At 45.4% G+C, this 17,123-nt stretch overlaps 2 protein-coding genes across 6 annotated transcripts in view; one reads left to right on the forward strand and one right to left on the reverse strand.

Annotated features, from left to right (window-relative positions):
* Nucleotides 1–9,997, forward strand: part of rai1 (retinoic acid induced 1) — a 71,561-nt gene extending 61,564 nt beyond the window's left edge. For all 4 annotated transcript variants that reach the window (XM_072481059.1, XM_072481060.1, XM_072481058.1 and 1 more), the window contains 3 exons: nt 3,174–3,267; nt 7,414–7,463; nt 8,980–9,997. In XM_072481059.1, coding sequence (XP_072337160.1) covers nt 3,174–3,267; nt 7,414–7,463; nt 8,980–9,003 — 168 coding nt within the window. In that variant the 3' untranslated portion in view covers nt 9,004–9,997. The remainder of the gene's footprint in view (nt 1–3,173; nt 3,268–7,413; nt 7,464–8,979) is intronic.
* Nucleotides 9,998–12,064: 2,067 nt separating this feature from the next.
* Nucleotides 12,065–17,123, reverse strand: part of srebf1 (sterol regulatory element binding transcription factor 1) — a 57,491-nt gene continuing 52,432 nt past the window's right edge. For both annotated transcript variants that reach the window (XM_072481061.1, XM_072481062.1), the window contains exon 19: nt 12,065–12,655. In XM_072481061.1, the coding sequence (XP_072337162.1) occupies nt 12,435–12,655 (221 nt within the window). In that variant the 3' untranslated portion in view covers nt 12,065–12,434. The remainder of the gene's footprint in view (nt 12,656–17,123) is intronic.

Raw genomic sequence — 17,123 nt, forward strand, 5'->3', positions numbered from 1 at the left:
CAGTCCAAAGATGTGCAGGTTAGGTGGATTGGCCATGTTAAATTGCCCTTAGTGACCAAAGAGTTTAGGTGGGGTTATTGGTTTACTGGGATAGGGTGGAAGTGAGGGCTTAAGTGGGTCGGTGCAGACCCGATGGGCCAAATGACCTCTTTCTGCACTGTGTGTTCTATTTTCTATCTTCTATGTTGCCTGGTATGGAGGGAAGATCTTATGAGGAAAGGCTGAGGGACTTGAGGCTGTTTTCGTTAGAGAGAAGAAGGTTAAGAGGTGACTTAATAGAGGCATACAAGATGATCAGAGGATTAGATAGGGTGGACAGTGAGAGCCTTTTTCCTCGGATGGTGATGGCTAGCACGAGGGGACATAGCTTTAAATTGAGGGGAGATAGATATAGGACAGATGTCAGAGATAGGTTCTTTACTCAGAGTAGTAGGGGTGTGGAATGCCCTGCCTGCAACAGTAGTGGACATTAAGGGCATTTAAATGGTCATTGGATAAACATATGGATGATAATGGAATAGTGTAGATGGGCTTTAGATTGGTTTCACAGGTTGGCGCAACATCGAGGGCTGAAGGGCCTGTACTGCGCTGTAATGTTCTATAGACTATAATTCTTGGTTAATAGTGTCATCCGGGGATGGGAAGAGGGACCATAAGATTGCTCAGAGTACAAAGAACAAAACAGCACAGGATCAGGCCCTTCGGCTCTCCAAGCATGTAATGGTCATGATACCAACCTTTGTCAAAACCCTCAACACTTCCTTGTGCCATATCCCTCTATACCCATCCTATCCATGTGTTTGTTAAGATGCCTCTTGAACGCCATTAATGTATCTGCTTTCACAACCTCCCCAGGCAATGCGTTCCAGGCACTTACCGCCGTCTGCGTAAAAAACCTGCCTCGCACATCTCCTCTAAACGTTGCCCCATGGACCTTAAACCTATGCCCCCTGGTGACTGACCCCTCCACCCTGGGAAAGAGTGCCTGCCCATCCACTCTATTCACGCCCCTCATAATCTTGTAGACCTCTATCAGGTCACCCCTCAACCTCCGTCTTTATAATGAAAACAATCCGAGTCTACTCAGCCTTTCCACATAGCTAAAGTGAGGGAATAAAGCTAGAGTGACGGAATAAAAGTAGGAAAGTGCTGCTGATACAGTTCTACCGTTTGGGGTCAATAGATACTTTTGCGGTTATCTAACTGGGGGAGAAAGGATTGGTGCAGTCAACAGGGGGAATGGATTGCTCAGGTTCCTCAGCACTCCAGCCCATCCTCACAATGACTACAAAACAAAGTATGCAAGGAGACACCAAATATAGGGTTTAAGGAGTGTCTTAAACATACTTGGAAAAAAATGCAGGACTCGAGGGGAAAATCAGGGAGTGGCTCGAATTGAATAGTTTTTCCAAGAGCAGTCACAAGCACAATGGGCCAAATGGCCTCCTCCTGTGCTCTGATTCTAAAATTGAGTTTTAAGAGTCGAGTGTACTTTTTTCCTCTTCCTCTCTGCCGCTTGTAGCAAGTTTGTTTCCTCCCTTGTGCTCCAATGACTTACCAATCTGTTCTCTATAAATTTGGAGCTCTGATGAATTTCGAAAATTAAATCCTCTTACCAACTGAGTGTGTGCAAAGGTAATTTCTCTCTATGCTCGTTCATTAAGTCTTAACAGTTTCTCAGTTTCAGGATGATGTATCTTCATCTTGACTGCAAAAGCCATGCTTTTGTTCCACCTCGTATAATCAGAGCATCAAAAAGCTCAGGAGAAAGCCATTTGGCTCACTGTACCGTTACCAGCTCTGTGAACGACCTATCCAATTAGTATTACTTCCCTGCTCACTCCCCATAGCCATGCAAATTTCTCCCTTCAAATATTTATCAAATTCCCTTTTGAAGGTTACTATTGAACACCCAAATTGATTTACCACAGATTAATTATTCTTCACAGCCCCCTCCCGAAGTCCCTCCCCGACCTTTCAATACCTCCCGCCCTGGAAAAGTCATTTCATTTTGAATCATTTCATTAATTTCTAGGAATGTCCAAATATTTTCCCCAAGACTTTTAGCAAGCTGATATTCCATCAATACTTATTCATTAAATTGTCAGCTTTAGTGGGTCCTGACATTTAAGTGTTTATGGTAAAAACAATGGGGTGGGGGATGAAATTCGTGATCGGAGAAGAATATGAATAAGATCTGGCGTCAACCAAATTAAATGTTTCTTCAGGTAAATAAATATTTCACTCCGTGTTTAGGGACCACATTGCATAATGACTCTGCTGGATGGCAAGCATCCCTTTCTCCTCCATTGCTGCTTTTGACTTGCGGGAGCTTCCCACAGTGATGTCCCCAGCCCAGATACTGCAGGCCTCCTCTAATTACTAACAATCATCATCATAGCCGGGCAACCAGAAACTCACAATCCACACAGTGGCATCCCGCCAATTGGAAACACATTTATACAGCCCATTTTGTATGGAGAAAAGTCCCAAGGTTGTTCACAGGTGTGATCAGACAGAAGCTGGATGCCGAGCAGAAGGTCGAGATAGATTAGCATTTAGAGATGGGCCATTGGACAGCAGCAGCAATAACAACGTGTATTTCTGTTGTAGCTTTAATGCAATAAAACGCCCCAAAGTGGAGCAATTATCAAACAAAATTTGGTACTGAGATGCACAAGGAGCAATTAAGACAAGTGACAGGAGGCAGTGGTGTCTTAAATGGAGAGAGAGAAGCAGAAAGGTTTAGGAAAGACATCCCAGAGCTGAGAGTCGAGGCAGCTGAAGGCACAACCGCATATGGTGGGACAAAGGGAGTGGGGATACACACAAGCCAGATTCAGAGGAACACAGTCTTCCTGGTCGGCAATGTCCCTTCATATCTTTGTTTTGCCTGACTATTTTTCATTTCACGGGCCTCGCACGCACGGGACAAGGTTTGTGAGTGACCTGCCAGCCTCCTGATGTGGCTGCGAATGTCATTCATCGGATGTGGCGAGGCCAGAAACTACACAGCTGAACAAAGGGCAGGAGACCAAAGCTGGTCAGTTGTCAATTTATTTTTTGCTGAGTGAAATTTAGTTTTATTCCTCTTTAAAAAGCAGGAAATATTAATTGGAGAAAATCCTGGAAATCATTCCCCTTACAGGCCGGTATTTATTTTTTCTTTGCAGAGATGTTCCAGATGTGAGCAGGTGGGTGCCACTTTGGGCTGTTACACCAAGGGTTGCAATCAGAAATACCATTACATCTGTGCCATTGAGTCAGGTAAGGAAAGCACAGTTGACTGTCAAACCTGGTCAGTCTTGTCTAACTAAACTTGAAAGGGTTCTGAAGGGTAGTTGGGAAAATAAACTATTTGCACTGTCAGGCGGTTCAGTAACTATAGCGCACAGATTTGAGATTGAAGTTTTAGGGTTTAATTTTCTGTATGCTGCACAGGCACGATAGATATCTTGTGTGTCTTTGGATAACTTGCGTTATATGATTTATAAATAGTTTCAACAAAATCCTGTTAGTTTCTACTTTAAATTAACTCTAGAATTAAAAAAAAAAAATATTTTTTTTCGAGTACCCAATTCATTTTTTCCAATTAAGGGGCAATTTAGTGTGGCCAATCCACCTACCCTGCACATCTTTGGGTTGTGGGGGCAAAACCCACGCAAACACGGAGAGAATGTGCAAACTCCACACGGACAGTGACCCAAAGCCGGGATCGAACCTGGGCCTCGGCGGCGTGAGACAGCAGTGCTAACCATTGCGCCACCGTGCTGCCCTCAATTAAGTCTAGAATTAAACTCCCAAACCAGCAAAAGTGGTCACCTGTGTTCATACTGCTCTCTTTTCTGGGTTACACATTGTTCATGGAGATTAAAATGATCTGTATCTAAGCACAAAAACACCTAATCTACAACACCATACTTCGGGACTCTTTGGGCGGAATTCTCTCTCTCCCCCCCCCCCCCCAACGCCGGGTGGGAGAATCGCCGGGGTGCAGCACGAGTCCCGCCACGCCGCCCCCGATTCTCCCAACCCCCCCCCCCCCCAAACCGGCACTGCGAGAATCACGGCTGGCCGCTCGGAGAATCGCCACTCACCATTTGTAACGGGCGAGCTGCGATTCTCTGGCCCAGATGGGCCGAGCGGCCTGCCCAACACGCCAGGTTCCCACCGGCGCCGTCCACACCTGGTCGCTGCCGGCGGGAATGCTGTGGGGGGGGGGTTCCTGCACCGGGGGGGACTCAAAAGGGGTCTGGTCCGCAATCGGTGCCCACCCTCTCTGAAGGAGGACCTCCTTCCCTCCGCTGCCCCGCAAGATCCATCCGACATCTTCTTGCGGGGCGGCCACTGGGAGGACGGCAACCGCGCATGCGCGGGTTGGCGCCGGTCAACCTGCGCATGCGCGGATGATGTCATTTTACGCGGCGCCAAGGCCCGGAGCGCGTGAATGACGCGGCGCTGCTCCTAGCTCCCCGGGGGCGGGAGAATATGGGACTTAGTCTCCCGGTGGGAGAATTGCACACTTTGTTCTTTGTATACCATGTCAGAATATAAATAATACATTTAGCATTTAGCATACCTGGTACAAATCGCTTTAGAGCCACTGAAGTACTTTTTTTTAAAAGTGGAATCGCAAAGAATTAGGGCAGTCAGTTATTCCACACCAAACTTCAGCAAACAACAATAACTAGACCAGATAATCTGTTTTATTAGTTATGTTGGTTGAGAGTGGGGGATCAGTGTATCCACTTAGCAGTGTACATGCAATGGCCGTGCAACAGCTTGGTAGATATATACAAACATATAAAATAAGAGCAGTTGTAGGCCATTCGGGTCCTCGAGCCTGCTCGGTCATTTGATAAAATCATGGCTTATCTGTTTGTACTTTCAAGTTCTAAGTTCTACATTCCGAACTATCCTGATATTCTTTAATTTCGTTGCCCAACAAGGGTCTATCTACCTCCACCTTAAAAATATTCAATGACCCGGCCTCCACCACCTTCTGAGGCAGAGCTCCAAAGTCGCACAACCCTCTGAGAAATAAATTCTCCTCATCTCTGGCCTAAAAGAGTGACCCCTAATTTTAAAACAATGCCCCGTAGTTCTGGACTCGCCTACTGGAGGAAACATTCTTTCCACATCCACCCTGTGAAGATCATTCAGGATCTTGTATACTTCAATCAAGGCACCTCTCACTCTTCTAAACTCCAGTGGAAACAAGCCCAGTCTGTCTAACCTCTCCTCATAGGACAACCACTTCATTCTCATCAATCTAGTAAATCTCCTCTGAACCACCTCCTTTAAACCACCCCAATGCATTCACATCATTCCTTAAATAAGGAGACCAAAACTGCACACAATATTCGAGATGTAGTCTCACCAGTGCTCTGTCTAACTGAAGCATACATTCTTATTTTTATGTTCAATTCCTCGCTTAATAAAGGATAGCATTCCATTAGCCTTCTTAATTATTTGCTGTACCTGCATACTAATCTTTTGTGACTCAGACTAGAACACCTCGATCCCAGTGCACCTCCGAATTCTGCAATTGGTCTCCATTTAAGTAATACATTGCTTTTTCATTCAAATACAAAGTGAACAATGTCACATTTTCCCCACATTATACGTCATCTGTCAGATTTTTGCCCGCTCACTCAACCTATCTATATTCTTCTGCAACTTCCTGATGTCCTCCTCACAACATACTTTCTTACCTATCTTTGTGTCATCTACAAATCTAGCTACTATACCTCACTCCCCTCCTCTAAGTCATTGATATCAATTGTAAAACGTTGAGGCTCCAGTACAGAGCCCTGTGGGACTCTGCTCATCATATCCTGCCAATCAGGAAAAGATCCATTTTCTGACAGCCAGCCAATCTTCTAATCGTGCTAAAATGTTACCCCCCCTGCACTATGAACTCTCATTTTCCACAATATCCTTTCATGTGGCACTTTATCAAATGTCTTCTGGAAATCCAAGTACAAGTCCAAGACTACAGGCTCCCTTTTATCCAACTATTTTGTGTAAACAAATTAAACTAAATCAAATTAATTGAGGGACAAAGTGAAAGAGGCAACCCCTTAAAGGGATACCGACTTGAACAAAAACAAATTACAATAAAAAAATGTCTTTAAAATAATTTTAAAGTACCCAATTAATATTTTTTGACCAGTTAAGGGGCAATATGACGTGGTCAATGCACCTACCCTGCACATCTTTAGGTTGTGGGGGCGAGACCCACGCAGCCATGAGAATGTGCAAATTCCACAGACAGTGACCCAAGGCCAGGAATGAACCCAGGTGTTTGGCGCCGTGAGGCAGCAGTGCTAACCTTTGCACCACCGTGCCACCCGATAAAACGTAAAACAAAAATGTGGTTAAAGGGGCCGATAAGGCACCCCAGTCCCTGCGGTGCCCAATGAGCACCGAAGGCCTCGACGGTGCAAGTGGAGCTCCCCTTTATCCACAGCGCACTGTCTCGCCTTCAAATAGATCCAATAAATTGGCTAAACATGATTTCCCTTTCACAAAACGATGTTAAATCTTCCTGATTACCTTGAGTTTAATGAACAATTCTAACCACTCAGACATCAAGCTAACTAGTCTAGTTTCCTGTTTGCTGGCTCCCTTCTTCCTTATATTTGCTACTTTCCAGTCTGATGAAACCTTTCCAGCGAAAATTGGAAACTTGACACTAATGCATCTACTACCTCTTTTAAGACCCTGGGGTGAAGTCCATCAGGCACCAGAGACTTGTCATCCCACAGCTCCATCCGTCTGCCCTGTATAGCTTCCCTAGTGATTGTAACTTCACCTAGTTCCTCTTGATTTACAGCTACGACTGGAATGTTTTTGTATCCCCTATATTCATCCACCATTTCCTTATTACCTACTATTAACTCCCCATTCTCAATCTCTAGAGGACTAACGTTAATTTACTTGTTCTTTTCTTTTTCAAATGCCTGTACTCTTGCTGTGTTTTACATTTCTATCTAACATTCTCTCATATTCTTAATTTAGTTCTCCTGATTAAGCTTTTGCTGTTTTTTATATGCTGATCTATTATCTGACTTGCCACCTATTCCATGCAGATCAGAATTTTAAAGGGGACATTGGTTAGAATACAGAACTCCCATGCTCCTTTTAAAATAGTGCCATGGGACTTTTTTTGGTCCACATGAGGGCAGATGGGACTTTAGTTCAACGTCTCATCTGAAGGATGACACCTCTGACAATGTTGCACTCTCTCAGAACTGGGCTGGTGTGTTAGCCTTGATTATGTGCTCCATTTCCTGGGGTGGGGTTTGAACCAAACAATCTTCTCACTCTTGAAGCACAAGTGATACCAAATGAGCACACTTGGCACGCTGTTGGATCTGCGATAATTATTGTTCTTCTCCTCGCTCGCAGGTTGCCAATTAAGTGAGGAGAATTTTTCAATGAAGTGCTCAAAGCATAAGGTAGGAAAGCAATGTGTTTGGGGGAGTTGCACTTTGCAAGTATCACAATTTTCTCTTGGCTCCACCACCCCCTACAGTGAAAATTATCAATGTAAACAGAAGGTAATATTGTCACACTGAATTGGAGAGGAATTAAACCTAGTGTTCAAATTACTCACCTATATTTAAACATTACAGTGCATTTATTAAAGGCAAGTTGGAAAGTAAAAAGGGGAACTTGTCATCGGGACCCCTTTAAAAATAAAACTGTTACCTTACCCAATGACTGCTCAGTATAATACTTGGTTTAATACCGACACAAATAAGTCATAACGTTCACCAATAGGTGCCACATTTTTGCAAACTGTTTGTCGAAAATAGGGATTACATGCAATCACTTTGTTCATTTTTTTTTTGTTGGTTCACTTTTAATTAAAGATCTGGAACTGTAATGAACATCAGAGATAATAAAGTTGACTGCATTCATTAATAAATTCAATGTTCCAGATCAGCAGCTGCTGGGTCACCTTTAACTTTTCCCAGCCTTGTTTGTTTCAAGTATGAACCAAGTATCCACAACGAGCTTAGTGACTGGAGTTTCTATGGTTGGAGGTCATAATAATATAATCTTCATTTTTGTCACAAGTAGACTTACACTAACACTGCAATGAAGTTACTGAAAATTCCCTAGTCGCCACATTCCGGCACCTGTTCGGGCACACAGCGGGAGAATTCGGAATGTTCAATTCACCTAATAAGCACGTCTTTCAGGACTTGTGGGAGAAAACCAGAGCACCCGGAGTAAACCCACACAGACACAGGGAGAACGTGCAGACTCCGCACAGTGACCCAATCCGGGAATCGAACCTGGGATCCTGGTGCTGTGAAGCAACAGTGCTAACCACTGTTCATTGACCACACATTGAGGGCAGATAGTTGACTGGAACTTCAAGCTCTGGTCTTTGGGCATTTGCTGTTGGCTCTCCACTGTGAAAGGCAACTACTGTTGTAGAAACACAGCTGCTAATTTACACCCAGCAAGATTTCAGAAACAGCTAAAATGTTTGTGTTGGAGGAATATTGCCTGCATCATTGGGAAAACTTCCCTGCTCTTCCTTTAGAAGTGCAATGACATCTATTCAGTATGCATTCATATATTATAGACTGTCATAACTATTGTGGTTTACCATCTCAAATCTGCATGTCAAAGATTTAGAAAGGGATAAAAGTCCTGGATACACAATTGAGTTGGGATTTGTTAGGACATCATGGGCTGGATTCTCTGCCCCACCCCGCCACATTGCTGCCCCGGCTCGCCGGCGGGATTCTTCGTTTATGCCGGCTGGTCAAAGGGGTTTCCCATTTGGGGCAGCCCTATGCCTTCAGGAAACCCCCAGGCACTGGCAAAACAGAGCATCCCGCCGGCGGAGAATCCCACCCAAAATCCTTACACAATAGTGAAGTAGAATACCCCATCCTGTAACAAAAGTGCTCCTGTATTTAAGAGTCATTCATGGTTTCTTGTTCCTCTTTTTAGAGCATATCATCTAAAATACTATAACAACAGGAAAATTCCATTGTGCCAAGTTACATGACCACACAAGGTGTTAAATAGACTGCAAACCGAGAACAGTCAGTGAATGTACTGTGGAATAGTGCAGTTGAAGGAATGGAAAGATACCAAGATAGCTGAAATACGAAGAGGACATCAACAGGTTGACTCTGTTCGTCAATGTATTTTCTCCCCCATTGAATCCTTGCTGCATTTTTTTTTCCTGGGGGCTGGGTTGGTGGGGGGGGCGGGTAAATATTAATAGGTTGAGTTTTTCTGAACTGCAAGACGCCTGTGTAAACACTGATAATTTAAGCTACAAACCATCAATTGTCTTAATGTTGCTGTGTAGATAATCTTTTAAAGTGGGATCCAGGGTGTTTTGCAAGGGAACTCGAGGATGGGGCAATGATACCAACCTGCAGTTAAATGATAACTGAAAACTTCACGGATGAGGAAAATCTAATTTGGCAAAGTAGGTAATGAAATATGTTTTGAAACAAAGACATAATTGATTGCCTTGCCGTGTTTTTTTTAAAAAGTTTAATTTTACTGATTTTATACAGTAGAAAAAGGGGGATTCTCCAGTGTCTCCAAAGTACTGCGGGAGATTGACTGACACGGAGTATTCCCTTTATCACACTTGGCAGTGTTCAATTATTTTGAGTTTGCAAAATTAATTTTTGTAAATTTTTTAAACAATAAATATAAAGATAAGGACACCATCAGACATCACCATGGAGACACTTGCAAATATGTCAACCCTAGAAATGAAAGGAGTGGAGGAATTATTTTTCCTGCAATTATCAGTGCACCCAAGTGTGATAAAGATGATTATTGCAAATTAATGGAACCAGCGGTTTCTAGATAGTCTGATATCTACTGGGAAGAGACCCACAACTTTAAGCTCCTTCTTTCAATGTGTAATGTAATGTACTGTACATGTACCTGTAATGCAATGCCACTTTTTAGGAATAAAAAGCAATCTAGCCTACTGGAATAATTGAACGGGTTTTTGTAATTACTTTTCTTCTGTACATTGTTGAATTAAGGAGTAGTACAGACTGGGTACAAGAGATAATCTTGCGTTTTAAAAAATAATTTAAGAGTACCCAATTCTTTTTTCCAATTAAGAGGGAATTTAGCATGGCCAATTCACCTATCCTGCACATCTTTGGGTTGTGGGGGTGAGACTCATACAGACACAGGGAGAACGTGCAAACTCCACATGGACAGACAATCTTGGGTTTTACTGGAAATTTGAAATTTCCTCCCCAAAAAGCTCCGGCTGCTGAGGAAGTCAATTTAAATATTTGCAATTGCGATTGATTAATTTTTGTTAGGTAAGCGGGTATTAACAGATATGGAGCGAAGCAAGTCAAGTTGAGTTGAAATACAAGTCTGTGAGGTCTAATTGAATGGTGGAATAAGCTTACAAGGCTGCATGGCTTCCTATAAGTTTTCTTGATCTCTATTCAGTGACTACAGTTGGGAATTGACAAGTATGACTGAGGTGCAAGTGAGAAAAAGCTTGGAATAGTCTATTATCCTAATCGGTAAGGCTTCCCTCACTTTTACGAATAGGCTCAATCTGAAATAGACTGGGGGGAGTTCTAAAGGAATGGAACAGAAAAATAGATTCCACTTTGGCAGAGCAGACGCAGCAAATTCTGCGCTACATGAGCGTTTGGTGAATAGCAGCTGGTTTCTTGACTCTTCCATTTTGTATTGGCTGGCCGTGTCCAAACGGCACACAGTTCTTGACTGAAAATAATCTAAACAGCAGCATGTAGTTTTTCCTTGAGCATGTAGGTTTTTCTCTTGCAAACTAAAGACTCTTTGGACAGCATTAAAGGGAGATGTACAGAAAGGGGTTGTGGAAAGGAACTAAAAAGTGACAAAAGCATTTGTAGGGTTTGATTATTCAGCAATAAAGAAAGGCCCTGTCGAGTTTCATAGAGAGAAAAATTAAGGATAGACATGATCCAACTTCTCAAAATATTGAAGGAAATTGCTAACGGAAACGTGGAGGTAATTATTCAAAATTGAGGACATAAGAAGCCAGGACTCTGTTACCTGAAAGGGGCCAGGGAATTGAGGGCAGTACATTCTATAAAACGTTGTTTTTAAAATGATAGCATCTTTTCTACTCTGATGGTCGTCATCACAGAATGATACAACATGGAAGGCGATTTAGCCCATCACGCCAGTCTTTTTTCTGGACTGCTCCAGTGACGCAACTGTTCTTGGTGATTTTAATTGGAGAGGGGCAAATACAACTTTACATTGGCCTACAAACTAATCACTAATGACCTAACTGCAGACAATTTGCTATCTATGCAGCATATGTAGCACAGGTTTCAGTTAGGGAAAGAATTAACCCCCCCTCCCACCATGCAGCGAGTATACAACCCAACTTAGAATTCCACCACAGGTAAGAATGTGGTCATGATGTTGCAAATAGCAACTTAAATATCTTCGCCACTGCATGTCTGAACAGAACCTGTTTAATCTTTCATCCAGAGAACTGCAGTTCCACCAATTTAGCATTCCCCAAGTACTGAACTCTGCTCAAATCCTGGTGTGGGTTCAAACCCAGTCAGCAAGTGAGTGGCTGACTGAGCCAAACTAAAAATTAGCACACTGCTTGCAAGTTCTCCATCCCTCAAAACTGCAGAATGATGAAAAATCCCTGAGGGCTCTGAAAAGATGGGTGGCATGGTAGCACAGTGGTTAGCACAGTTGCTCCACAGCTCCAGGGTCCCAGGTTAGATTCCTGGCTTGGGTCACTGTCTGTGCGGAATCTGCACATTCTCCCAGTGTCTACGTGGTTTTCTTCCGGGTGCTCCGGTTTCCTCCCAGTCCAAAGATGTGCAGGTTAGGTAGATTGGCTATGCTAAATTGCCCTTAGTATCCAAAAAGGTTGGATGGGTTACTGGGATTGAGTGGAGGTATGGGCTTCGGGTGCAGACTCGATGGGCCAAATGGCCTCCTTCTGCATTATGATTCGTCTATGATTCTAAGAACTGTGAAAGTGCATTCAAACATTTTGTGTAAAAAAACCACACGGTTATATTTTGTTCCCATGATTCTTTCATTTGTTATTTTAATCATATAAAAGTATATTTGCACAGAATACAGCCCAGAATGGCTTTCATCATTGGTGCAGTATTACAAGAGAAGCTAAGCTTCTAGAGACAAGTGCTTTTAATTCTACAAAAATGAATTTGCTGCATTCCAATTTGTCTTTTTAAAAAAATTATAAATATTTTTATATGTACAGTTTTAATCTATGAAAATACAATTTAATTTGACCACATCATTATCTTAATACGAAACTAAAAAGGGCCATGCTGCTTTACTTGGGGTGCGCACACACACTATATACAGTCACAATGCATCTGGGGTGTGGGGTGGGATTTTTAAAAAATACAAACACTTCAACTCGTTGTGACTGTGGTGCCGCTACCAAGTTTCATGATCATTTGCTGACAGTCGTGGAGAGTCCGTTTGTCGCCGATCTTTTCCAGTGTGCGGGCTGCCTCGGCCAGCATGCCTACTCGCTGGCCTGGTGTAGACAAGAAGCTCGGGGGCAGGTAACGACACGCTAGTAGGAGAGCTTCAGCATGCTCCCGCCGACCTGGGTGCGTCTCAGCCTCGCCTGTCACACGACATAAAATTACAGAAATGAGCCAACAGTCAAACCCTAAACGTTTCAATAGTTTTCCAATATGCGTGTCTAGCCTCACCCATGAAAAACGCCATTTGGGAGATTTACGGTAGCGGCCATTGCGTGTGGTTGCACACAGGGCAGCTCCTGCTTGAAAGCGTAGAAAAGAGCTCTTTTTACCCCAAATTGGGTGCAACTTCGACGGAAAAGTGTGACTGAAGATCGGAGGAGTTTCCCCGGGAGCGGCATGTCTGCTGGCTATCGAACCTGGCAGAAGGTGAAGGACTTGGCCAAGGAGTTGGAAGAGACCTGTGGCATAGTGGACAGTAGAAGGATGGCGGAGGGGGAAGGGTCAGTGCAAGTAGCAAAGCCCCAGATGGAAGAGTTGATGGCCTTCATCAAGGAAGAGGACGCAGAGGACGGAGATGCAAGAAGATTGATTGAAGGCCATCGAAGCAGCTTTGGCACCCCTGAAGGGATCCATGGAGAGGGTGGAGAAATGTTTGGAGGCACAGGGGTCGCAGATCCAAGAGATTGAGAAGGTGATGTCGGACCACAGCAATCAAGTGGTGACATTGGAGGCGGAGTTCTTAGGAGACTTTTGCAAAACATTGAGAGCAAAGGTGGAGGAGCAGAAAAATAGGTCAAGAAGGCATAATCTGCAGATAGTGGGCCTGCCTGAAGGAGTGGAATGTGCGAGTGATACGAGCTACATTTTGAGGAGCGGGGCTGGTGGCAGAGGGGGTGCTGGAGTGCCGGACAAGGGCCAAGCCGCCCCCCCCCGCGCGCGAGGTGGACAGAGCGCACAGGTCTCGGAGGCAGAAGCCTAGAGCAGGGGGTTCCGCCGCAGGTGGTGATCGCGAGGCTCCACAAGTTCATGGAGAAGGAGAAGATTCTTCAGTGGGCCAGGAAGAAGCGCAACGGTGAATGGGAGGGGAACAAGGTCCGAATATACCAGGACATTGGATCGGAGCTGGCAAAACGGCGTGCAGGGTTCAACAGTGCCACGGTGGTGCTGTATCAACAACGGATCAGGTTTGTGGTGCTCTACCCGGCTAAACTATGGGTGACCTATGAAGGCCGGGAGTATTATTTTGAGGCACCAGAAGTAGCCAATGACATTATCAAGGAGCATAAACTGAGGCAGAACAGAACTGAACAATTTTGGGAGACAGAGGTGCTGCCACTTTGAAGTAATTGAGAACACGGGAAGAGTGGGGGTTGGAGGGAGATTTTTTTTTTTTCTTTTCCTCCGATGTGGAAGGTTTTTTTCTTCTTTTCTGCTGTTGGATCAACGTTTGTAAGTGGACGGCTATCCCCACCCCCCTCCTGCTGCCTGGGGCTGTGCTTTTCTTTTTGTTTGTCTTTGGGGAAGGTGACCTGTGGTTCAAGGTGAGCCTTTCTTTGGGTGGGGAAGGGGGAGGTCAGCGGGGTGCCTTCTTCACAGAACAGAGGTGAGGGCAGGGGGTCAGCAGGAGGATGGCAGATAATGTTGGTGAAGGGAAGTGAGGTGGGGGAGAAGACAGAGAGGTGGCCGTGGGGGTGATGTGATGAGGCGAGTTTGGAGAAAAAAACATGGTCAGGGGCCATCTTGGATGGGCCAGGTACAGGGTGAAATTAACAGGGGTAGAGCTGAAAAGTGAAGACGGTAGAGGGGAATGGAGGCATAAGCCCCCAGTACGGCTGATAACATGGAACGTTCAAGGGCTTAATGGACCAGTGAAGAGATCTCGGGTCTTTGCGTACCAAAAGAGTTTAAAAGCGTAGGTTTTTCTGCAGGAGACACTTCCGCGTGAGGGACCAGGTTAGGCTGAGGAAGGAATGGGTGGGTCAGGTTTTCCACTCAGGATTTGACTTAAAGTCCATGGGGATGGCAATTTTGAGGAGTAAGGAAACGGGTTTTTTGAGTGCAAAGGAAGTGGGAGATACGGGATGGTGAGTGGGGTATTAGAAAGGACGCCTGTGGTATTGGTGAATGTGTATGCACCAAATTAGGATGGGTTTTATGAGGGGGTTGCTGGGAGCAAAGCCCGGACTTGGCCACGCACCAGTTGCTTATGGAAGGAGATTTTAATTGTGTCCTAGAGCCAAGGGTGGATAGGTCGAGCCCTAGGTCGATGGGTAGAATAGGAATGGCAAAGGAGCTGGGTAGGTTTATGGAAAAGATGGATATGGTGGACCAGTGGCACTTCAAGGACCCAGGGGGAAGGGAGTATTCCTTTTTCTCACGTGTATATGGTGTATTCAAGAATCTACTTTTTTTGTGGTGAGCCGGGAGGTTTTGGTTGGGGTGGAGGGGCAGAATATGCCCTAGATCGGGACGGGAGCAGAGACTCGATTTGGGGCTGTTGGCAGATCGAGGTTTTGTGATAAAGTGCGGGCTGTGATCAACGATTATGTAGAATTCAACCAAAATGGGGAGGGATTGGCAGCCACATTTTGGGAAGTGCTAAAAGCAGTGTCTGAGGGGAGATATCTCGTTCAAGGCAATGCGGATAGGGAAAGGAGGGAGGAATATGAACGGCTAATGAATGAGATAGTGGAGGTAGACAGAGAATACTATCTACACGGAGGGATTGGTGAGGGAGGAAAACATTACAGGGGCAATTTGATAGTTTGACTAGGGGGAGGGCGGTAGGACTGCTGTGTAGGACAAGGGGGGTGCAGTACGAATACTGGGAGAAGGCGAGTCAAATGTTAACACATCAATTACGGAGGCAGGTCGCATCCAGGGAAATACGAACTGGGGCTGGGGATGTGGTGTCAGAGCCGGGGAAGATAAACAAGAGATTTGGGGATTACTATAAGGAGCTGTACAGGGCGAACCTGCGGGTTGAAGAGGGGAACATGGGACGGTTCTTAGACGAACTGGAGTTTCCACAGTCAGAGGAAGAGAAGAGGCAGGCGATAGAGGAGCCCTTGGGGCTGAGGGAGGTATTGGATAGTATAAGGGGTTTGGAGTTGGGGAAGGCTCCAGGGCCCCGACTGTTACACGGCAGAATTCTATAAGGAGTTCGAGACGGACCTGGCACACATCTCTTGGGGGCGTTTAATGAGGCGCCGAGAAGGCAGAGGTGCCAGAGATGATGACGCGGCAACGATCACATTAACACCAAAAAAGGGGAAGGACCCTTTGGAATGTGGGTCGTGTAGGCCCATAACGCTCTTAAATAGACGTGAAAGTGCTGGCTAAGTTGGTGGCGGGAAGAATGGAAGGTTGTGACCCAGGGGTGGTTGCGGAAGACCAAACAGGCTTCGCAAAGGGCAGGCAGTTTTCTAGTAAGATGAGGTGGCTGTTAAATGTGAATATGGTCCCATCGAGAGCCCAGGTGCCAGAAGTAGTGGTGTCCATGGATGCGGAGAAGGCATTCGACCAGTACCTGTTTGAGGTCCTGGGAAGATTTGGAATTGAGCTGAAGTTTGTGGCATGGGTGCGCCTGTTATATGTGGCACCGAGGGAGAGTGTGTGGACCAATGACATGGGTTCACGGAACTTTGAACTGCACAGGGAACAAGGCTGGGGTGCCCACTGCAGTTTGTACTGGCTATAGAACCTCTGGCAATAGCTCTTAGGGGGTCGGCAGAGTGGCAAGGGATTACGAGGGGACGAAGTGAGCATCGGGTGTCGCGGACGACCGACTATTGTATGTTTCGGACCCACTGGAGAGCATGGAGAGGATCATGGGCCTGTTGGGGAAGTTTGGGGCGTTCTCGGGATACAAGTTAAAAGTAGTAAAAAGCGAAGTGTTCCTGGTGAACGAGTTGGGTCGGTGAGCCAATCTGGGGGGGGGGGGGGGGGGGGATGTCATTTAAAGTGGCCAGGGACAGGTTTAGGTACCTGGGGTTTCAGGGAGTGAGGGATTGGGCGATGCTACACAAATGGAATTTAACAAAACTGGTGGAGGAGGTTAGGGAGGATCAGAAGAGGTGGGACACGCTGTATTTGACTTTGGCAGGGAGGGTCCAAGTGGTGAAGATGAACATTCTGTTGAGGTTTCTGTTCATATTCCAGACACTCCCGATCTTTGTACCGAAGACCTTCTTTCAAAAATTGGATACGATTATTTCAGACTTTGTATGGGCAGGGAAGGTGCCACGGGTTAAGTAGACCCTGTTACAGAGACAGTGGCAGAAGGGAGAGTTGCCGTTGTTACTGGGTGGCGAAGGTGAGGCAGTGGTGAAATAATAGAATGGGTTAGGAGGAGGAAGAATCCTGTAGGGGGTCCAGTTTGAGGGCTATGGTGACGGCGGCATTGTCAATGGCACCAAGGAAACACTCAGCCCTGTAGTGCAATCCAAGAAGGTCTGGAACCAGCTGAGGAGGCACTTCAGGATCGAGGGGATGTCGGTTTTAACGCTGTTGTGCGAAAACCACAGTTTTGAGTTTGGGGGTGGGGGACACACACACACAACAGAAGCTATGTATAGGAAATGGAAAGAAGTGGGGCTGGTTGAAAGG

This window comes from Scyliorhinus torazame, chromosome 17, assembly GCF_047496885.1.
Source record: "Scyliorhinus torazame isolate Kashiwa2021f chromosome 17, sScyTor2.1, whole genome shotgun sequence".
In the NCBI taxonomy this organism is placed as follows: Eukaryota; Metazoa; Chordata; class Chondrichthyes; order Carcharhiniformes; family Scyliorhinidae; genus Scyliorhinus; species Scyliorhinus torazame.